This window comes from Globicephala melas, chromosome 7 (genome assembly GCF_963455315.2).
Source record: "Globicephala melas chromosome 7, mGloMel1.2, whole genome shotgun sequence".
NCBI lineage: Eukaryota > Metazoa > Chordata > Mammalia > Artiodactyla > Delphinidae > Globicephala > Globicephala melas.
In genome coordinates, this window is record NC_083320.1 from 60,200,443 (window position 1) to 60,223,639 (window position 23,197).

The following is a 23,197-nucleotide window of genomic DNA, read 5'->3' on the forward strand; positions in this document are numbered from 1 at the left end:
TCCCAAAGATTACCAAGATCTCGAGTGCACAATGTCATCAGCGTAATGAAGAGTAAACATTTATGCTAATAATCTGCAATTTTTTTCATCAGCTATAAAGACAGAGGCTATATAGCCGAAATTTTCAGTCCTATTCTGCAAGCGCAGCGCTGCAAAAAGCCTGCGGCGCTCGGAGGCGTCTGGTCCTGGAGACCTCTTTCCACTCTTTACCTCAGGATAGGAGGATGGGGCTGGGGGATACTTTTTGGTTTTCTGGTTTTGTTTTGCTCTGGTTTGGTCGCTTTTGTATTTCCTATTTTTCCTTTTTTTTTTCTTTTTTTCCTTTTTTTTTTTCTTTTTTGCCTTTTCTTTCCTGTCATTCTCCCAGCCAAAAGCCGCCTTCGACCCTTTTGATTTGATGTAGCAAAGATTGTGTCCAGATTATCTGAAATTGACACTGAAGAAGGTAAGGGTGGAAACCGGTTTCATTTTTCAGAGGGTTGGAAGGCTGCGCTGCGCCCGCCGCAGCGGCTCCCGCTCCGGGAATAGGAGGGTGGGGGGAGTGATTATGTATGCACCAGCTAATTCTTCCATCAAAACTTCTTGTCAGCGATGTCAGGATTATTTTTTTTCCTTTTTATAAAAACACTTGATGTTTCAGGAAGTGTTAATCCCTGAAGGTTGGGGGATGAGGGAGGGGGTATGAGAGGAGTGGGTGGGGGGGTGACAGTTTCTTGAACCTGGGGAAGGCACCCTTTAGAGCCGTTTGCCAGTCTACACTGAACTGGGGTTTGTTGTAGAGCTGGGACGGAAGGAGGGTTTCTTTGAGTCGTGAGAGAGAGAGACCCTTACCCTCTCTATTGCATTTGATAGAGGTTTCTATGGCCATGAGGGATGAGAAGCAGAAAAGTCCGCTTTAGCCTTTGATTTCGGGGTGTTTAACCCAGGCGGTGGGATGACAAAAGCTAGAGATTTTTGAAATCGGTTTTTTAAAGATACAGAATGAAAGACATGAGTAGCAGGATAAAAATATATAGCTAGGGGCCTGGATTGCTTCTTTCCTCCCACTTTTTCTTGAGATCGAGTTTCACAGGTTTTGTATCCAGCACCCAGACCTACCTTTCTTCTGGTGACAAAAATTGACAATTTCTTCAAGGGGAGAGATTTAGTTAATTTCTACATCAAATGACTCTAAGAGTAAATTCATACTTCTGTGCATATAGATACGGGGGATTCTAAAACTTTTTGTGGCTCTTTAAACTAGTGCAGAATAGGCAAGTCTGGAGAGCCATCTGACCTAGCCCAGTGCAGATCTCAAAAAGAAAGAAATAAAAATAAAACATAACAATCAACGAAGGAACGTTGTGAATTATAAACCTGTTTCCAATGTTGTATTTTAAAATATTGCCTAGATTTAGGAGCTTGATTTTTCCATAATTAGACCACTATTAGCAGGGCCACTCAGTCCCCAGCTTATGAAACCCAAGACCAGTGAGGAGGGGGCTGGGGATTGTTGCTTCTGTCCCTCCACCCCCACCCTTACCCCTTTTAGAGCGAGTGTGTGAGAGAAGATATTAAAGAGGTATCTGTTGTTTGGCAATTTTGCTAAGTCTGTCTTCATTACTTCGACGCAGTGCATTTGCTAATTTGGAGGCCCGGCCATTGACAAGCTTGCTTCATACACCTGCAAGCAATTTGCCGGCTCCGGTACCGGAGAATTGCAGAGATGGCAGCTCGCACCTATTTGATTTTTTTTTTTCTTTTCTCAATGCACAGCAAATTTGGCTTTCAGTGCGTTATCTCTTTTGTTAATGCAAAAAGATTCCCTGGGCGAAAAAATTGCTCATAATTACCAGAGAGATGGGGAAACTGCATTAGAATAAATAAACCTGAAATTACTGTAATTATGTTGTGTTTGATGGGCCCGGCTTGTAATCAAGAAGAGAATACAGTGAAATGATGCTGACCCTCTTGGGTTTGCAGCTGTACGCGCACTTTGGGGTCTTTTTTTGCAGAAAAGAGTCATTTTGATAATCATTAAGCTGTGTGTAACCTATTTCAGAAGTGTTTTAAAATGAGGTTCACATTTTTTGAACAAGGGGAAAAAAATCCCAAAATTGCATTTTGCCATTACAGACTCATACATAAGGAAAGGTTGTGTTTTCTAAGTGACAATTGTTAAGACATAATATTCAAAATCAGTATTTAATCATTATAATGAGGTATTGTTTAAATATAACCACCTTTAGATTATTCATAGTTTAATTAATATACTCATTATGAAAATCTTTGAATCAGATATTTGATGAACTACTTGTCAGTAACAAGGCAGCATTAATTAGACCTATATTGAGATTAACATTTTTTAAAAGTACAACCGCTTATAATTATAATAGAGCCTAACTAAAGACCGCCTTCGTTGAGCTAAAACTAATAATTTCTCTATTTGAACTGTTAGCATGAGATTATTAAATTAGTATAAGCTAGTATCTCAACGTATTAAAATCCACTTGACCAAACAGATTTTGCCTGTGGCTTCAGGCGTTGGGCCCTGTCTGCCCTCTGGGGTACCAGAGTTGGATGCTTGAAAGAAATCCGCCCAAACCTTCCCGCTAGCAAAGTCACATTTGGCAGGGGAAACCAAATCCAGGAAGGTCCCTGTCCCCACGCCGGAGCCCAGCCCGGGAAAACAGTTCCCTCTTTTTAGCTTCGACACCCGCCCGCATGCATCCTGGTCTCCAAGGTCCGATCACCTCCCCTTAGCCCTCCAGGTTCTGGGGGCTTGTGGGAGAGGAAGAGCCCCACTCTCAGGCCCAGAAGGAGCCTCGATGTTCCCCGCTCCATTCCCCACCACCTCCCCTGCTCCCTCCACCATTCCCCCCCTTCCCCTCCCTTTCCTAAAGGGCGTCGGAGAAGCCTGGCGCATCCGATCTTTCACCAGCACCAATTGAAAAATGGGTGATTGTCATAACACAGATCACTGCCTTCCCCTCTCTGCTCCCCACCGCGCCCTGCAAAGGGGCCCCCAAAGGCGGAGCACCAGCCCCCTCGGGAAGCAGTGTCGGAAGGCGAGTTCGAGGGAAGCGGGAATCTTTCAAAGCAGCCCGTCGGGGCCCGCAGCTTTCCTGAGCTCTCTCAGCTTGCTGTGGGGCCTGGGGCTGAGGCTGGTCTGGGGCGCAGGAGGAGGGTGCCAGACTGATGCTAGCGGCTCAGAGCCCACGTTCTTCTGGAGTGTACTGATCAAAACGGTCCACCGGAGGTGCCCCTTAACCGCCTGGCCTTGGGACTTCTGCGCTGGAGGGGGTAGGGGCTTGGCTTGACAAGCTCTCAGGTTCCGTCGAGTCAGCGGAGCCCACCTGCCCCTCCCTCCTCTCCTCCGCTTCTCCTAGTCGCAGAGAAAAGCCCGGGGTCATTAGGCAGGAATGGGCCTCTCGTTATGGATGGGCCCGGATGGGTGGGAGTGGCTGTGGAGGGGCCCGGGTGGCGCCTTGGGACTGTCCCCCGGAGCTCACTGATTGATTGGGGGGTAGCGTGACAAACGTGTCCTTCCGGCCCCTTTCCTGCGTCTGGCCTCGTCTTTTCCGCCTCGAGATCCAGCACCCTGCGGGTAAGCAAAAGCCGGGAGGCCAGATCCCGGCGGATTCGAGGGGCATAGTCGGGTGTCTCCACTTTCAGTCTTCCAGGCCCCCTGCAAGGTGACTGGGCGCGGGGGGCACTTACATCTCACAGGACGGCTGCTTGTGAGCTCTGCTTTCATCTCATTTCAGACTGCCTTCACAGTCCCTTTGGTTCCTGAGCCCTGGCTCTGCCAGGCCGCACCTGTTCATGATTCCCCTTCCCAGGAACACTTGCCACCGCCCTCTAACCCAGGCAGGGATCAGACCCTTTGGGGGGGGGGGTGCAGGAGTTAAGTCTTGAAGAATGGTCCCAGCAGGGGCTTCGCATACCTCCGCCGTTATCCTGCTGTTTGGAGACGGGAGTCGCTGCCCCTGCCTCATCTGTCCCCAGAGGTGGCAGTCTGCTGCCTGGCCCCAGCACCCCTCACACAGCACACCAGACAGCAACTCTTTCTCGAAACCATAATTTTACTGTCTCGGAGAAACTTTATAACTTATTTACAAAGTTCTTTCCCCCCCCCCAAGATACAAAGCAATAAGTTAACATTCTCAATATAAAACTAAACTTTGACATAGAGAACACAAAACACGGTTGATTTCATTTGATCACATTTTCCAAATTTCACAAGAAAAATGTCAAGATTCTCATTTCACAAAGCATCGGGTTTTACAGCCACACACAACAGAAAAAAAGCTAAGCTTGTGCAACATGTTTACAGAACAATAATAATAACAATAATAATTAATAACAATAATATGTACAGCAATTAGATCCTGCACTGGAGACTGTGCATTCAGGGTGGTGACTGGCATTATTCTGTGGTCGAGCCTCTGGGGATTGTTGTAAAGCTGCTTTCGTCTTACTTTAAAGCCCACCGGCATTAGGGCACTGGCGCACCCCTGCACGTTTTCTCTCCCCGCCCATCAGTCCTCTCTCTCCACAAGGGAAGAATTAGGATTTTCCTGCTTAACCAGGCAAAGCGATCAAGCGTTCTTCCCGAGATGAGGAAATTGTGTTGGCTTCATTTCTTTCTCTCTCTCTTTTCTTTTTAAAATAATACGGGACATGTAAAAAATGCAAATCATTCGTTTCCAACCTCTCCATACCAGCGAAGTACAAAAGTTACTATATAAATTAAAAATCACCAGGTCCTCCTTATTCGTTTTTCCGGGTGCGTTTAAAGTAATGGGTACGTTTGGACCCTGCGCTCCTCGCCCCACAGAACCGTGAACTGACCGAACATTCAGCCTCAAGCGAAGTCCATTTCTCAATAAATAAAACCCCCTCCCTCCAATTTCCCCCAATCCCCGAACGAGCCACACAGATGGTTAGGCAGGCCCAGGAAAAGGTCCGAAAAGACAAAACGTTCCAGTATCCGGAGCAGGGTGGCCCGGTGGACCAAGCCTCCTCCGACCTGGTGACTTTTTTCAGCGGCCGAAGAACGAGGACAGCGGACGGAAGAGAACCTCGACTTCGTCAGCTCACAGATACAGAGCGAAAGGAGACAAGAAACGGACAGGACAGAAAGAGCTTTTGCTTTTTCTACATTGTTTTTTGTTTTGTTTTGTTTTCCTGATAGTCCCATACAGCTGAGCGTCGGCGGTCGGGTCCGGCGGGATCTTGCTGCGGCTCCCGCTGTCTCAGGCCGCTGTGCCTGCGCTTCGAGGCCACTCTGCTGTCACCGCGCGGCCGAGGCCGGGGTTCGGGCAAGGGCGTGGGCGCCAGGGAAGTCGCCGAGCCAGACCGCGCGGCACTCGGAGGAGGCGGCGGGCGTCCTGCCTTTACTGTTCCTTCTTCTTTCCCTCTGGGCCCTTCTCCTCCGGACCCACGGCACGCGGACGGGGCGGATGGACCGGGAGGCGAGAGGGGCCCGGGCAGAGGGAGACGGGAAGGAGGCGGGCGGATGCGGACGCGCAACCTCACATGAGCTGGGGTTGCTGCATAGCTTCTTGGTGCGCCGAGGGGTACCACGACGTGTAGCTAGGGATGTAGGAGCCCGCGCTGCCGCCCGAGCCCTTCCCGGAAGAGGAGTTGGGGTTCCAGCCGGGTGGCACTGGAGGAGAGCCTGCAGACAGCGCCCGGCCGTTGGCCAGCGCGCTACCCTCCAGAGCTGCCCCGCCCTGCTTCATCAGCTTCTTGAACTTGGAGCGCTTGTTCTGGAACCAGATCTTGACCTGCAAGAGCGGACAACAACGTGACTCGGTCTAGGTCCATTGTGCCTACCTTGGTCCTGGGGAGATAAGGGGGCCGTGGGACAGCGAGAGAGGATACCCCGCGGGCCCCTGCCCTGAGCGACCTGGCAGCTCCCTGCTGGAGAAGCATACACACCCCCCTTCCCCCATAAGAACCGAAGGCTGGGAGGTTCCACCGCGGGCCGCCGGTGGCCGGCAGGGGCAGCTCTCTGAGAGCCAGGGAGCGTGGTGGTGAGCGGTGCAGGGATCCAGGCCTTCGCCTGCCTCGGGACTCAGCCCGAGCCCGGCAATCTTTTGGGGAAGACGCGGAGCCTGCATAACATCGAGGCTTCAATTCCAGTATGAACATCAATAAAAGAACCGAATGGAGAAAAGAAGTGGAGGAAATTTATTTCCAGTGTGACCCGCCTTCTCTTTGCGCCATCATTTCAGCCCTTGAGCAAGTTGCGGGCTGACTTAGGAGGCCACAGGGTTTTGTTAAACTTTTCATTTGGACTCAAATCCACCTTTCCTTAGCGTCTCCTAACTCTGCTCCAAATCCCGGCCCGGACGTTGGAAACCCGCACCAGTCGTGATCAGAACGCCCAGGGGGTCCCCGGAATCTTAGAGAAACCAGGGAAGGAAGGTTCCGTTTCTCCTCCAGGGTCTGGGATTTGGGAGGTGAGAGGGCCGAGGAAAGGATTCCCCCTGCCAGCCCAAACCGGTGAGAAGGCGGAGGAGGAGGGAGACAGAGGCTCGGGCCCAGGCCAGGAGTGATTAGCCACACACTTTAAAGCAAAGAAGGGATTAACCCCCGCGTCTATTGTTCCAGTTGTTCGGGCACGTGTGACCTCAGAGTCCCCAAACAAAATGCCTAGGGAAATCCTTCTTGTGCCCTAATCAGATTGTCCAGGAACGGAGGGCAGCGACAGAGCCAGGGCAGAGAGAACTGCGGAGGAAGGAGAGATGTTGCGAGAGCCGGGGTGGGACACACACACACACACACACACACACACACACACACACACACACCCCGACCCCTGACGCCCAGAGAGCAAGAAATGAAGCTGCGGGTGCAGGTTGGCCGCGGGAAGCCTGCGTGGCGCCACAGTGGGGCAGCGCCGAGGTACCTGCGTCTGCGTGAGTCCCAGGGAGGCCGCGAGCTCCGCCCTCTCGGGCAGAGCTAGGTACTGAGTTTGCTGGAACCTGCGGTTCAAAGCCTGCAACTGCAAACTGGAATAAATCGTCCTGGGTTTGCGGATCTTTTTCCCCTTGCCATTGAAGCGCACTTCACCGCCTTCCACCACCGTGCTCTTCTCGGAGTCAGCCCCTGGAGGGACAGCAGAAGTGGGGGCCGTAGTTAAGGCGAGGGACTGCCTTTAGTGCGGGGAGCCCAGAGCAAGTGACCGCAGAGGGGTGGCAGAGGCAGGACCAGGAATGAGAACGCTCAAGAAACTCAGAAAGCCAGGGAAGGGTCCCGCCAAGTCCAAAGGGCCCGACCCCGGCCGCTGCAAGCGGTCTGGGGCAGTTCCCAGGCGCGCAGCTCCTGCCTTTGCAGGGAAAGTTTGCTATTTTTACAGGCGGTAGTTGAGGTTTAATTACCCTTAATTGCATACATTGTTTACAGCGCTACACAACAAATAATTACCGAAACTAATAAGTGCACATGTGGGTTTCTGTTTTCCACCAAGGCATTGTGTGCTCGGCTCACGGAGCCACCCAGAGGCCCAGCCAGTGCCAGGGGACGCTCTCGGATTTATCCTTTGCTGGATAGTTGCAAGTTGCGTGGATACATATTTTAAAAATTTCTTTGCTATGGCAGGGATTCATTTACTGATACCCAAAACCTTTCACTGCTTCGGCGCTCTCCCCACCCCCATCCCATGTCTCTCTCCTCCACTCCTCTCCCTCCTTTCTCTCTCTCTCCTCCTCCTCCTCTCTCTTCCCCCCCTCCCTCCCTTCGCACCTCTTCCTCTCCCTGGCAGGCGCACGTACCTGGGTCCTCCAGGCGGCTCTGGGCGAGGCTGGCGCTGCCCGGGTAGGACTGCACCGAACTGATGTAGGGGCTGGACGCGTGGCTGCTGACCGAGTTGACGTAAGGGTAGCCCAGCGGTCGGGAGAAGGACGAGGCCGAGCTGTAGGCGCCGTCGGGCTGCGAATGGCCCGCCGAGTGTAAACAGTGCATGGAGTAGTGCCCGTGGGACATGGGAGAAGGAGACATTTGCTGGTTGGGTGGCCCAAACTCCATAAACACCGCCTTGCCCGACACGGGGCTGTTGAGACTCTCTGGCATGGTGGTCATGGTCATCTCTTCTCGCGGGGTCTGGGTGTGGGTCTCTCTCTCCTCTGCTTCCCTTTTGGGGGTCTCTGTGTTTCTCAGGACAGGAAGGAACCCAATTTAAGCGTAACAGGGGTTTTCACTTTCCATTCATAAGAAAATGGAGTTTGTCTCTTTGAAAAGTCTAAGCATGATGCTGCCGAGCTCCCCAAACTCGCTTCAAAGCTTTGACTCAGCCAAGGTCATAAATATTCATGAGCTGGCGGAGCTGATTGGTCCGCTGTCTTGCATAATCACCGGGGATTGGTCCCAGGCGCTCCGGCTCCGCTGGACTAGAGCGGGCGAGGCGGCCCGGCCTCGGGAGAGACGCATCCACACCTCTCGGCCGGGGCTCCTCTGCAACAGAGCAAGCAGCGTGGGGCGCACAATGGGCTGCGGCGTCCGCGCCGGGACCTCCGCGGCCCGCGGCTCATCAGCCTCCCGCCTCCCCGGCGCGCCTTACTTCCCAGAAATCAACCAGTGGTTCGGCGCCGCCGCCCACCCCCTCCTACTGTCCCCACCCTCCGCCCACCCCCAACACCGGGGACCAAGGCAGTTTCTCCTAGCAATCGCCAGCCGGTCCGGTGCAGAGCTAGGGCGGCTCTGGAGCCCGGCCGCGGCCTCCCGTACGCGGAGTCGCGCAATGGGGGCGCCGGAGGCGGTCAACAGAGCGCTGTCCTCCCGAGAGTCTCGTGCCTAGCGCAGCACTCTCCCGGCGGCGCCTCCCTGTCCTGGGTCCGCTCTGCCACATCCCTGGGGGCGGGTTTGGGGCCCTCCGGCCGCACTCACTCACTCGGCCGCCGCGCCGCCGCCGCTCCCTAGGGCCCGCTCGCATTGCTCCAGGCCAAGCTGGCCACTCCAGCTCGAGGCTGCACCGGTCTGATTAAAACAGTGCGCGCGGAGAGCCAGGAACCCGCGCTTCTCCTCCCAGGAAAGGCGACCGCACCGCCCCCTCCCCCCAACACCCACCTCCTGTTTCCCTCCCAACCTTCCTCCTCCTCCCCCCCCTCCATTCCCTCTGCGCCGAGCGCCCCGGCTCACTCGCCCCTAGGGCGCGGCACGGAGTGGAGCCTAGGAGCTGGCGGGCTCAGTTCTGCTTGAGCCGCGGACGCCAGGTGGTCATTTTCCGGCCTCCTGGGGTCTGGCGAGAGTACCCGGGGTGTAGGAGTCCTGGAGGATACCAAAACCCGCAGCAAAACCAGGCCAGTGGTAGGCTCGCTTGTCTGTGTGTGAACACGTCTCTCATTGTCACCCAGGATACTCCTCATCTCCAGGGGTCAAAGCGGGCGCCACTGGGCCTGGGGTAGAGCTGGTGGAGGCAAAAGCTGCCGCGGCGCCTTCTATCTGCTGGGGCGCTAGGTACAGAAAAGTGCACAAAAGCCCCCGCCACCACCGCCACACAGCCACCCCCATGAGGCGTGGCGCGCACCACGCAGGCTGCCAAGGGGCTGTTGGTTCCCTATCCCGCCAGCCCCACGGTGAATCCCAAATTACTTTGTTAGGTAATTAGAAAGTGTTGATAATTATTTCTTTCATAATTTAGCGGTGTGACGGGAACAGGGAAATGATCTTGTGAAAGTTCACACGTGCAGATGTATTAGTTACTGATTCATTTGATTAAATGGTAGTCTCAAGTGCTCGGATCCGCAGCTGAAGGCGCCCCATTAGCATAACACTGATGTTTAATTTTCATATGCATAATTAGCCATATATTTAACACTAATAGCAACATGCAGCCTTTCAGCCTTAAACAGCCCAGGGTTTGATCTGGCCTGAGCTGAACCTTCGCCGAGGCACCTTCCCCTTTCTAGAGTGCGTAGTGATCACAGGACAAACCTCTGTAATCAAGCACATTTTGGCAGAGGGAACACCAATAAAAATGAACATTCAAAACAAATTACATCGGTGCTGTCGTTACAGATATTAGTGGAAGGGGCTTCTCTCTTTTAACTTCTGTAGCAGCAGCTGCTGCCCGGGGGAATTCCTCTCCTTTGGTTTAAGGGTAAGATATTGGGGGGCAGAGATATTTCAGGCAGTGTGGTTGGAGCAAAAAATAAAAGCCAAGCAAAACGAAACAACCAATCCTCCAAACCAATAACGGGTTTGCCAACGTTTTAAAAGATTTTTCCTTCTTTCTTTCTTTTTCTTTTTTCTTTTTTCTTCCCCCCCTCCCCACTTAATCGCCGAAGCACACGGTGAGGCTTTGTAGCAACAACCAGCTAATGACTCCGCCACCAGACAACTCCCGGAGCCGTTCCACTCCTCTTGTTTTCCGTGTTGCACTTGTGGTTTTAACTGCTCTTTCCTAGCGCCTGTTTTGGGGTGCGGAGTGCGGTGCGCCCTGCACCGCAGCTGATGCCGCCCGGGCCCCTGGTCTCCCGCGCGCCTCATGGGCCCTGCCCACGTAAGTGATCGCCGCGGCTGGCGCGGGGCAGGGATTGGGACGGAGGGAAGCAAGGCTGGAGATTTCGGCTGCTCAGGGCAAGGCGTGAGGAAACCCGACGGCTGGTCTGCCCTGGGCCAGTTTATTCCAGAGAACTGCAGGGTGGGGGAAAGGGAGAGAGGCGGCCACAGGTCGCGATGGTCTACAGGGCTCTTTGCCGTTCACTTCTGGTGGGGGGGAATCCAAGTCTTCCGCAGCGCAGGGGACAGGGCTGGCTCCAGGGAACAAAAGCCCCGCACGGGAAATGGTTTCAGAGCCTGGGTTATTTTAAAAATGAATTGTATCTGGGCGAGGGAGTGCCTACACTCCGGAATTATTTCTTAGCCCCAGAGAAGCAGGTTCGGGGAGGGGTGGCTGAGCCGGGGCCCTCGGGTGCTGAGACGCCCGGCCTCGACTAGCTTCTCCATGTGTGATCTTATCTCTATTCTAAGAGCCCAGGGTGGATCCCTCCCAACCCTCACCGCTAAGGCGACACCTGTTCTGAAACACCGGCTTGCTTAGATCTTCGCTTGTCCCAACTCAGAGAGGCAACAAAACTCTCTCAATTATCCTGAGAGCCCCGGATTCCGAGTAGGACCTGTAGGAGACACCACAGGACCGGGCACCTTGTGGTGTTAGCAGTAGTCACGCGTGGCTGGAATCCCTGCAACCCAGGGTGAGGTTTGGGGCCAATTGAGTTGGCGGGATTGGGGGTGGGGACGTGGACAAGATATTTTAAAATCTGCTTCCAAATTTCAACTTCAAAGCATGTTAAACGGAGTTCATTCTAATTCAAGTTTGTTTCCTACGGAGCTGCTGACGATTGGCTGGTACTAGTATATATACATATATACGTATCATATTTAAACTTGAGGTTAGTCACTTTAATAAGTGGGATTATAAACCTGTCCCATAAATACCTCCACCTCGGGAAAATTACTGCACAAGCAGCGTGCTATCCCAGTGGCTGGTAAAATTCTGTGGTCCTAATGAAATTATTCTTGGGGAATCTCCGGGTAAACGGATCCGTAGATAAGATACTGGCTAATCGCTGCAATCCGACTAATCTAGGAGAGAAGTGAAGTCATTCTCTGGCAAAACTCTCCCAAGGCTATCTGGGCCTTGTTCCTCTCTAGAAAATTCGGATTGTTCTGGGGCAGCAGCCTCAGTCTCTAGGCCTTTTCTTGGCCAACTCCCCGGCACCCTAAAGTTTTCCTGTGGGTCTTGTAAATCTTCAACCCGTCCCTCATCTTTTCCAGCTCTCAGGTCCACTAGAATCGGAATCCCCTCTGTCCAAATTCTACATCCCTGGACGCAGAGAAAGGGAGCTGGAAGGGTTGGCGGATGCCCATGAGAACCGAGTTCAGGGAAAAGCTTGAACTAGCCACTTTTCCAAGCACGCTCGTGGGCCTCAGTTTCCTATAACTTTTCCCACACTCTGAATGTCACATAGACGAGCTGGCTCTCCAGTCCTATCACATAGGCCACCTGTCATGGCAATGACAGGTGTCCACATCTCCTTGGTGGTCTGGAGCTGAGCCCAATCTGTGTTTAGTGGATGGCAGCTTTGTAAAACCCGCTTCAGTAGAAACAAGAGTTAGCACAAGCACTGACGGGTGGGACACCCTGAAACCATGACGGGGTGAAACTACTTTCTACATGGCTTGTTAGAAGCCCAGCCCTTGCCACCTCTGAGCCCAGGTGTGAAGAGGTCCTGAGGAGCGAGCGCTAAGAAAGGCAGGGTACTGAGGGCGGTAATGAGCCTTGGGGGACGCAGAATGTGGACTCTTGGATTTCCTGCTTCTGAAGCAGGTGGAGCTGCTGGCAGGCTGAATCAGGGTTAAACTCGCCAGCTCCAATCCCGACTAACTAGGCCCTTGCCGTCAAAAGTTCCCGTGACTCCTCTTGCAGGGATGCTCTGGGTCTCCAGCGCATTAGCGCGGGTCTGAAGAGGGCCAGTATTGGAAGAGATCAATTTAGGTAGGAGACCCGCCAGACACCGCCCACATCTGGGCGGGTGGGACCGATGCTCCAATTCCTAGGGCGACAAACGGTCTAGCTTGCCTTCGTGTGTCGGAGGGAGGGTCTCTCAAATTTAACCTTTGGGATGGGCGCGCGGTGCGGGTTGAAGGCCAGGGAAGAGGAGCCGCACGGCACCAGGAAAGTCAAGTTTGGGGAGTGATAACCCCTGCAGAAGGGCCAGGCCCAGGGTCCAGTGGCAAGGAAATATTTGTAGCTAACTCCTCCACTGGCGGGCTAATCTTTTCATCGCGAAGCAGCTATGAAGGGGAAAGAACCGGAAGGGCTGGGGGCAGCTGGCCCCGCGAGCTCCCTCAGGGCTGGCCAGTGGGGGGGGGGGTCCAAAAGGGGGGAAGAAAGAGACTTAAAAAAAAATTCCTAACAGCTAGGCTCGGGCTCTTCTTTCTGCGCGCGCGTGTTAAAAGTTCAGAGACTCAAAAATTAACCACCTACCCTCTTACCCTAGTAACCTTCAGAGACGAAAGAGCACAAGACACAGCGGTTTTAGGAGGTGAAAGCTTTTTATTCGGGCAGTCAAGACAAGGGAAAGAGAAAGCTATGCATTTCTAGGAATCCCTCGTCTTCCAAATGAGGGCGTCCCCGCTCCCTTCCAGATGCGTTTCCCGCGTTGGGAAGCAGAGCCCGGCGCCAGGACCCGTCTTTCCGAAGCCGCACGGCCACATCGGGGCCTCGGATCTGAGCTCTCAACGGCCACCAATCCCCACCGCGTTTTCCCAAGGCGCTACTAGGTGCTAGGTAGGTTACTGTGAGACCTGCCGTTAGCCTGTTTCTTCTCAAAGTTCTCCAGCTGGATTTCAGCAATTTCAGAAAAAAGGCGCCGGGTCTCTGCGACCTTTGGGTGGATCCTCAGGCCTCGTGGGGCAGTTTGGTCAGGATCTGCGCGCCCCCCGACGTGATGAGAACTGTGTGCTCGAACTGGGCCGACCTGAAACACACAAGGCAGCGATCAGCAAGCGCTCAAGCGCCTGCGGGGCGGGGAGTAGCAGCTCGCCCTCGTCGTCGGACGAACCTTCCCTTTCTATACAATTTAAAACAAACCGGGCAGAAAGCAAACACCTTTGATTGTCCAAGGAGACCACAGTCCATGCATCCTCCAGCACTTTAAATTCAGGGGATCCCTCGGTTATAATTGGCTCTGTAAGAGGGAACATATTTACTGCAGTGATCTAATCAGATTCTTGTTAAACATTGTTTCGGCTGATTATCAAAAAAGAGAATAAAAAGGTTCTCCCCCCTCCCTCCAAGTGCTTCCCCCCACGGGCTCATGTTGTCATCTCGCAAGCGCTGATAATTGATGTTGCTTACATAGTATGCTACAAACCAAACAGTAGGAAGAGGAAACGCTATGGCATTCAAAAATGTTATGAAGTTGCCTAGTTCGTAATTCTTTTTAGAGGAAAAAAGGGCATTTTAATCAAGCCTTAATTAGGACCCTGTGGATAATAACCACCCAAACACCAGTCCCTCTCATGAATACCAGTCAGTTTTTAAAAATATTTGAATTTTTAAAACATGCTCAAAATGTTCATTAATCAGCAAATAACAATTTTCTTATTTCACTCTAATTGCTTCTCCATTAAGCCCCACAGTCAGAAATATGATGCCTTCAGGGTCTTAGGTGATTGGAATTTGGTGGTGACACCACTCACATGATCAGCCAGGAATGGGTTACCAGAGAGTATGTCACTAGCCGACAGGGAGCAAGGGACATAAATGCCTCTAGTTACTGGGTGTTAATGAAAAACAAAAACAAAAACACCCCACAAAACAACACAAAAAACCCAAACACCACATTACACTGGTAACAGAATTAAAAGGTTGGACGGCTGCCGTCTCCTAAATGTGTTGGTAAGTATCTGATTTAGGAAGATGGGGCTCGAGGATATTATTTAATCAGATTTACTATGCATCTGAATTATTTAATTATGCTGATTGGCTTTATTAGCCCTTCAACTGGACTGCCTGGCCTAGGCCAGCGCCACTGCTTCTGCGAGGGATCCACTGCTCTCTGAAGAGGAGCTCAGCACTGACCTACGGTGAATGCCATGCCCTCCTCCATGCGTAGATCGCTGTCATTCGCTGTAAAACAGAAACAGAAAACAATGGGTGTGGGGAGCAGGAATGGGAAATGGAGAGGACAGAGAGAAATGGAATTAGAGGGGTTAGGCTACTCAAAAAACATGGTTATCTTATTTATTCTTTTAGGAAGAAAGGGTGGAGGTTTCTAGAATCCTGGGCGGTAGCTACCACCCATGGGTTAATAAGCACAGGGCTCCTAGGCCTCAGTCTTTGCATTTTCTGAGCTTGGGGTCAGGGTCCCTAGGAAGGGTGCACCAAGGCTAAGCAAAATCAGCCTGGGTGCTTGAGACACCTGTTGGGCACCCCCTCTCCACTGTCCCCTGGCCACTTGCTCTGAGGTCTCCTGGCTGCACTGGGTCCTGGACCTTGCCCTCCACACCTCCAACCCAAAGAGTAAGACATCTTGGGAACTGAGTCAAAGGGAAGGCAGGTTGGTAGAAGGCAAGAACAGGGGTGACTTGAAATATTTCCAGGTGTTGGCGCTGGGTAGGCACATGGCTGAGAGGCCCTTTCTGCACTCCAGCCTGGGCCTCTTATGAGCTGCCTCTGGTGGAGCTCTTTGGCCCAAAGGGAGTTCTGACTTGCTGAGTCTCTAGGGATCTTCCAGGGGATGGATTCCAGCCAGTAGTTCCTCCAGGGGCTGCTCCCACCGCAAGCACACAGGTCAAGGCTCTAGGGCCAACTTTCCTTTGGTCCCTGTCCAGGTATGCACCCCCCTTGGGGGCACTCCATAGAACTGCTTCCTACCCTAACCCAAATACCCCACCCTTTCTGGCCCACCCTTGCTTTCTCACTGTAGGGTACACATCCAGGCAGGGAAAAACAGGAGATTCTGGGGAAAGAACAGGGTGGGTATAATCTAGAAATCACTAAGAGTACACGCTGCTAAATACATCAGCTGTCAACGCTGTGTAGGATGTAATGAAGTTTAACCACAACAGTCAGCAGTTTGAGAAGGGGGCAGAAAAAGAAAAACAGAAAACAGTCATATGTGTATGCTGCTGGGACATTGATGCTGTGGTGTTTTGTTTTCAGTAACTTTTTCTAGACAAATATCCCTCGTGCCTTCCAGCCATCACCCTTCAGGAGACAAAAAGCAAAACAAACCTTATTTTGGGACTGAAACGGCTGGGCTCTAATTCAATAACATAGTAATGTGCTGGTTACGATTAGGTAGGACCCCCCCATTCCCACCCACACACTCATAGGAAAGGATGACATTGTGGATTAAAAATTGCAGCAAGGGATTCAGGAGCAAAACTGCTTTATCCTGATTACCTTCGATAAGCAGCTCCCAAACTAACTTTCTTACCATGATGCCAAATTTCTGGATGTCCATGAAAGTAAGATCCTATCCCATGTCCCACAAAATGTGGACAGACTTGCAAACCATTCTGATGAGTTATCTGGCTTTAAAAGTAACCAAACAAAATACTTAATTAAATTGGATCATTTTAAGTGCATACACAGATAAGACAAAGTCACTTCAAAATATTCTCTGAAAAAGAAAAAACTAAGTTATATTTAGGATAGTAACAAGTTGTTTTCATTATTCTGGAAAATTTTTAAATTTTTGTCATAGCTTGTAACAACTCCCTCTGGATAAATGAAGAAAAAAAAGGTATGTATCTAACACAGTAATTTGCTTCATTTACTTTATTATTATTATTATTATTATTATTATTTTCTTTTTGCAGTATGCGGGCCTCTCACCGCTGTGGCCTCTCCTGCTGTGGAGCACAGGCTCCGGACGCACAGGCTCAGTGGCCATGGCTCACGGGCCCAGCCACTCCACGGCATGTGGGATCCTCCCGGACCGGGACATGAACCCGTGTCCCCTGCATCGGCAGGCAGACTCTCAACCACTGCGCCACCAGGGAGCCCTGCTTCATTTACTTTAGTACAGCATTCAAACAAGCCCACTTTTAGATGATGAGTGTGCAAGCACACATATATAGCTCAATATAACCAAGATACATGTACAGGTAATGCAGGTCATAAAAATCTGCCTGATTTGTATGGAGTTTCACAAAAAGGCTGTGCAAATTACCACTGATTTGGGAACCAGACAAAAAAATTACAATCTGAAATGTGACTTCCTACTTCTATAATTCAGAACATTAAACATTTTACAAACAGACACACTCACACAAAAGGTCACATCTACTTTGTCAGTATTCTTGAAACACTCCAAAACTTTGTGATTATTTGGGATTTCTACTAAAGACTTACACCATTAACAAAATTCATAAAAAATGCTTTTTAATCGCTACGATGCTTAAGTGAAGCTAGTATTGTGATTCTTAATTCTTAATGCTTCATTAGTTACTTCTACATGCAAATCTTTTGGGTTCCGTCTATCCCATATAAGTGAAATCTTACAATCCAACCCTAAAATCTTCACCTACAAGGTTAAGAAGTCGTTTTTGCCATCAGGTGAACATGTTCATTTCTGGGAGCACCAGAAAGACAAGAACATACATATCATGAACAATCTATATTTTCATGTGAATGAAGGGCAAAGTGCCTTAACCCTAACCATAATAATGGACTGGGATTTACAGGCCCACTGTTTAAATTCTTAACAAAACCAAAGTTCTTAGATCCCAAACTAGAGGTTCCAACAGCCGTTTGGTTTAGTTTAACATGAACTCAAAGGCGTTTAGCCAGCATCTATATGAGCATTCCTGTCAATATACTTTTCTGTATACATTTTTAACCTTCATCTCCGGACCTGTAAAATGTCTTCACTTAGGCCAGGATGTCACTATAAATAGCAGGTGGGCAGCCTCTCATTCAGATTTAATTTCCATGTAACAGTGCAGAAATAGGTGAGCTATGCATGTGTAGAGAGGAATGGTAACTGAATGCTTTTATCTCTTAAGTTGTTCTTTATGGTTATACTTATTTCTGTGTGTCTTTGCACTTTGGACAGGAGGTATTACAACTTTTCCAAGATGTTCCTATTTGTACCACACAATTTCTGAATAGAAACTCAGGATGGAGAGTGGATAGAGGGTGGAAGAGAGATTATTTAGTAAGATAAACTGATCTAGTATTTTTTTTTTTACAAGAATGGGTTCTATCTAAACCTGTAAATTATGTTATCTATGTCCCAACAAACCTCAATAATTCTAAGAAGATTCATTATAAACTGTTCTATTTTCTTTTCTTAAAAAAACCAAACTAGTTTTTTGTTGTTGTTTTTGTTTTAAGGCTCTAACTGATTGGCAGGCATCACAGCTACGTCATAAATGTGTGTTACAATGGCAATCTTCATTTTAATTTCCGATGAGAGGAGAGGAAGAAAGCCCACTCTGAAAAAACACCTGGGGTCCCTCCCATGCCTCTCATTCCTCTTCATAAAAGAAGCTGTGCAATTACTAGGTGGCTAAAGATATCTGAGTGCATTCTACAACAATTTACTGCCTGGATCCTGCTGGAACTTCTGGTATTAGGAGGATCATAGAATGTATGTGCCATGGATGCAAAGGTCAGAGGATTTCACAGCTGTGTGGGAAGAGGAAAAGAACAGGACAAATTTCCCTCAGTTCCTTGGTTGAGCACCCATCTCAGTGCTTGATTCTCACGAACTAAGTAAACACGCCTGTCTGCTTTTTAGGGTATTCTCCTTTTGGATTGGTAGTTCGCTTTTTAACGCATACTTCCTGGGACTGAATGGAAGAAAATCTCATTAATATTTCTAATTACTGTTGAAAAGCGTACCCCTTCTACTATTCTACTATATACTGTTCTTCTATTTTGGAATATAAGGGAAGCACAAGATTATGTACCTGATTCTAGGGTTTAAATCTAACTTTGTGGAGGTAATCCAAGCAAGTTGTAGTAGCAAATTCCACTCTAACATGGAATCAAGTGGCTAGGATCCCTAGCTGTGGCATGGGAAAGTGGAGTACACGTGCTTCTCGTGACTGGTGTGTTGGGGGAAATGGAAGCTGTTGGGTGGGCAGGGGTGCCCAAGAAGTACACAACTGCTCCCCAACGCCAGCCATCGAGGGTCATGACCCATTTCTGAGCATGAGGGTCTTCCTGCCTTGGACATTTCACAGATGAAATCTGCCTTCTTTTTGTTAAAATCTACCAAAAGAACGCTCCTGGTATTAGCTCTTCCGTTCTGATTTTCTCTAATTAAAAATTTTCTAAGACAGCCACTCACCTGAGCCTGAGTACATCTATGATTTGAAGCCCTTCAGATGGAATATTTGGGGAGGAGAGGCAGGGAGAGGAGGAAGGAGATGTATAAAAGTAGTTTATGAACTTACCTGAAAATTATACTGTATTATTACAGTTCATGTTTCAGGTACGGTTTAGAGTTGAAAGAAAAATCTCTCTAAAGGAATTTCATCTTGTGATCATTCTCTTAATTTAATTCCCTTTCATGAGATAGTTTTCCTCAATTGAAGTTTTGTCTAGATAAATTAAAATCCTTGATAAACTTAAACTACATTTTATGACTAAAAATACATTCCCCAAGAGGGCAGAGGAGTATTATATTTAAGTACATACTCTTCTAAAGAAATAAAAATGCACATGAAAATTGTTTTATTACCATTTTCTCATGAACCCTATAAACAGCACTGATTTCCAAATGGTCATATCTCTAATTAAAGGATCTCAAATGGCACCTGACTTTCTAAGTTATGGAATTTTACTTTACTCTTTCCAGATTTTTATTTTAAGCAGTAGTTTTGAATGCAGGAATGCACAGATTCAAGGATTCCCTTTAATGACAAGGAATGTTTAAGTACAATTAGTAATATTTTTGAAAGCCAACAACTGTTTTCTAAAAGAGTGGTACATTTTTTTGTTTCAAACTGGATCACAAATTACTGTATTTTTCTTACAATAGTGCTGAACTTTTATTTGAGGTTTTCTGTTTCTGAAAAGCAGACATGATGGATGGAAATAAAAGATAATTTATTGCAATGCTTACTTTCATGTGCAGAGAGAAGCAGTGTAATTGTAATTTACAGTAGCTGTCAAGAAAAATCCATCACAGATGACATTAAAATGACTTATTTTGCCTGAGCCACTTATTGTTTAAATGTGCATAATCTAATAGAAAGAGATTTTTAAAAATCTGCTTTATATTCTTCTAAATTAATATCAAAACATATACTTATGAATTAAACATTAAAAACCATTCATTGATACTTTCATCATGACATTTACAAGTATAAGTTTAAATTATTTTTGATTGAGCTGTCACATATTTGTGATGCATGAATCTACACATTCACAGTATCTTCATATGTACAGCTCATATCATCTAGAGGTAATTACAAAAATACAAATTTAGAAATATTTTAAAGCAAATGCAAGTCCAGTGAGTATAGTAACACTGTAACCTAAAGATCACTAGCTATCCCTCACGAAGCAGAAGGGCACACAGAGAACTCTTTTCATTAAAGTCTTTTTAGCCAATACTTCTTCAGAGATACCATCCTATCCTTTAGGTTTCAGAAAATTTCAAAATTTCCTATAAAGATCACCAGGTTTTTGGTGACATAATACTACTGAAAGATGCTTGAATGTGCTTTTCATGGTGTATCAGTAGAGGGAGGCTATGCAAAAGATGGTGAGTATCTTAAAATAAACGAGGCTGAGTTGAAAGATGTTTGTCAACTTTCGGTCTGTAATGATTCTGAGTATTTTTGGCTTAAAGGTGGAGACTGTTTGTTTATTTACTCCCTTGAGATTTTGCCTGAATGAGAAAAGGCGAAATAATAGATGTCCAGAAACATTGCCTTAACACATCAGAACAAACATTTGTTAGAAGTGGGGCCAGTTTCCTCCTCAGTGGCAGACGTAGACCATCTAAATAATGAAATGCATTAGGGTAAAGGAAAAAGTTCATTGTCTGTTATTTTTCACATAGTTTCGTAAGTGCAGTCGTCGGGACTGATCTGGTTTTCAAAGGAGCTTGTACATGCAAATTCATCCTCTGCGAAAACTGACCTTTGTATCCAGATAGCTAAAATCCAATGTCACTTTCAATTTTACTCTTCTTCTTCTTCTTTTTTTTATGTAGCTAGAATTAATGTAGTGAATATGTAATGAAATGCATTATCCTGCACGGGGATTTATCAGATTTTCCGACTGAATGCTATGCTTTGCTAGTACTAGCTGGAGTTCACCTGCATGTTGGTGTGGCGTGTGGCTCTTTTTTGTAAAGAGTTAAGTCGTACACAAAAAAAGGGAACAAAGGTCAGCACCCAGCCGCCACTTGAATGTGAGATTTTTCTTTTTATTCCCCTTGATGTATACTAGGCTCTGTGTTATTAGTCTTAATGATGGAAAATTGTAGTGTTGATACAAATCTTTTTTTCAAAGTAGTAGGCGGGAGCTCCATTTGTTAGTAAGTTTTTTTGTGACTAAAAGCCACGGACAGTACATTTATGTAGCAGTAAAAGGCCTAGATGCTCTTTCCATAGCAGAGCTAATTATTCCTACTGTGACCTTACTGATCTAGCCTGTTCCTAGTACATCTCATCTGCACGCCTGTTCCTCTGTGTAGATGGTGTCAGAGAATATGAAAAACCCTATAATGAAACCATTTTCATGATGGAGAAAGGCTACTGGAGTTGCACTTGCTACAAAGAGGCTCAATTATATGAGTAATTGTGATAATTTTCTACATTCATAGCCTTCAATGGGGAAAAAAGAATGAGAGCCACAAAGGAAAATTACTTTAACAAGAAAGTACAGAGAGTAAAAATGGAAGAAGAGACAAAAAAGGGGAAAAAATAACCAGAAAAAAAGTTTAAAAAATAGATCTGGAGGGAGGAATAGCGAGACAGGGAGAACAACAGAAATGCTCAAAAGCCCATGTGCAGCTGTGTTGCACAATTAAATTGAATTTTTTTTTCTGCAGTTGATGAATGTGACTACTGCAAATGTGCCTCTGTAGTTAGCTATCATTTGTTGTTCCGTGACAGGAAAAGGATAATTACCTCTCAGAGAGAATCAAAGGCTGACATGCCCTTTAGACACAGCCATGAATGCAGAGCTCGATAGAATGCTTGAATAAGAATCTAGTGTTCTCTGCCCCCTTCTACTGAAGAATAAATTTTGTTAAAATGCAAGAGCACCACCAGTAAATTTGTTGAACCCTAGGTGTTCAAAAATATGAGGTACATCTATCGACTCATCCCATTTGCAAAAATAAAACTGCATTTTGAATTCATTTCTATTATATTCATGGACAGTAAGATAGTGAGATATGCATTAAATTTCTTTTCTCAGTAGGGGTCTGATTCAACATTTCCTATGAAAGAACAGAGAGACACTATCCTTTTTTCCCAGGCTAGTTAGCCTATAATTTAAAACTGTCAAAAACACAATTTTGTTCAAAGTCTTCAATAAAAGCTTCTCGCATATAACCCAAAGAGATTTTACTAAAGTTTGATTCAGACACTGAATCACTGTTACAATATTTTTAAAGCCATAAATGCATTTAACTTATATTTTACTGCCTTTTTTCTTAAAGTGTTTGAAGGCTTACAAAGAAAAAAGGCAGCATCTTTTCAAGGTGACTAAGCCTTCCATCCTTCAGACAAATGGGAAGTATTCAATGGTTCATATTAATGAGAACAGTACTTTAAAAGGTACTGATGTGATCATCTTTAACAAAAATATGTTACTGTTAAATGAAAACACATTTTCTGTATGTCTACTTCAAAACAGTTATGGGGAAGAAAAAGAGATCTAAAGTAGGTAATGGATTACAAAGAAAAGTCTTGAATTCGGAAAATACACACACTCTCAAAAAGCAAGCATAGAAGCCTGTGTGGAAAGTAAACAATGGTTTATAGGAAAAATGAACCAGACCAAAAAAAAAAAAGATCACCTTTTCAGGCTGTTTGTTAATCCACCAATTTGAAAGGTAAGGCTTGCTTGAGCTAATAATGCTTTTTATCTTTCTATCACAGGAATATGTTTCACTTCATGCCTTTATAAAATCTAGCTTTTCTCCTGTCTCACTGTCCAAGAGTTGGGATACTTACCCCTTCTTAGTTACTCCTTCCACGTTTGGTGTGATTTTGAATATAGGAACACTACAGACCAACATGTCAAGCTAAAAGTAAAGCGGTCACATAAATATTGCTTGCCGGTTCTATAAGTTTCTTTGCTGACCTGATATAATTCACTTTAAAAAAAAATTTTTTTTTTAAACTCAGGGAACAACACAGCAGCCTGGCAGTTCACATACTGATATCAGACTGAAATGATGGTTCTGAATAGTAAAACATGTCATCAACTTTATACCAAGCCACCAATAACCTTTGTACCATTTGCCAACCCTCCCTTTACTTGTCAGTGTAAGGCTTACCTGATTGTGTTTCCAATTACAGAGAAGGGAGCCCCCGCTCTGCAAGCAGCAATTGCTTCGTCTCTACACCTCCTGGCAACCTCCACTAACTTTTTACCACATTCATCCACATTGCCCACCAAAAATGTTTCAGAGGTGTCTCCATGGTAGCCATTGTAGTAAACCTAAACACAGGCAGAAATTTTAAAATATGTCCTTGTTTAAAAATCTACTCTCCT

At 47.4% G+C, this 23,197-nt stretch overlaps 2 protein-coding genes across 4 annotated transcripts in view; both read right to left on the reverse strand.

The window, feature by feature from the left end:
- Positions 1-4,096: 4,096 nt before the first annotated feature.
- DLX1 (distal-less homeobox 1) lies at positions 4,097-9,005 on the reverse strand. 3 transcript variants are annotated; one of them, XM_060301483.1, is made up of 4 exons: positions 8,879-9,005; positions 7,764-8,442; positions 6,899-7,098; positions 4,097-5,771 (listed from the first exon to the last, which is right to left on the reverse strand). In XM_060301483.1, exons 2-4 carry the CDS (start codon positions 8,074-8,076, stop codon positions 5,517-5,519), a joined length of 768 nt encoding a protein of 255 aa, XP_060157466.1. In that variant the 5' UTR covers positions 8,077-8,442; positions 8,879-9,005; the 3' UTR covers positions 4,097-5,516. The 3 variants fall into 3 exon arrangements, with proteins under 3 accessions (XP_060157466.1, XP_060157465.1, XP_030705560.1); XM_060301482.1 differs by having other exon boundaries at positions 8,875-8,994; XM_030849700.2 differs by lacking the exon at positions 8,879-9,005 and having other exon boundaries at positions 7,764-8,478.
- A 4,032-nt stretch (positions 9,006-13,037) lies between these two features.
- METAP1D (methionyl aminopeptidase type 1D, mitochondrial) overlaps positions 13,038-23,197 on the reverse strand; it is a 78,959-nt gene continuing 68,799 nt past the window's right edge. The window contains 5 exon segments of the mRNA XM_030851925.2: positions 13,038-13,472; positions 13,604-13,682; positions 14,579-14,626; positions 15,939-16,036; positions 22,980-23,143. Coding sequence (XP_030707785.2) covers positions 13,394-13,472; positions 13,604-13,682; positions 14,579-14,626; positions 15,939-16,036; positions 22,980-23,143 — 468 coding nt within the window. The 3' untranslated portion in view covers positions 13,038-13,393.

What these genes read in the sequence shown, in the direction of transcription:
- DLX1 (XM_060301483.1), bottom strand. Translation starts at nt 8,076, where the DNA reads ATGACCATGACCACCATGCCAGAGAGTCTCAACAGCCCCGTGTCGGGC. An exon ending in GAGCCGCCTGGAGGACCCAG is followed by an intron (nt 7,099 to 7,763) that starts GTACGTGCGCCT and finishes CTGTCCCTCCAG; the next exon opens with GGGCTGACTCCGAGAAGAGC. An exon ending in TGGGACTCACGCAGACGCAG is followed by an intron (nt 5,772 to 6,898) that starts GTACCTCGGCGC and finishes CCGCTCTTGCAG; the next exon opens with GTCAAGATCTGGTTCCAGAA.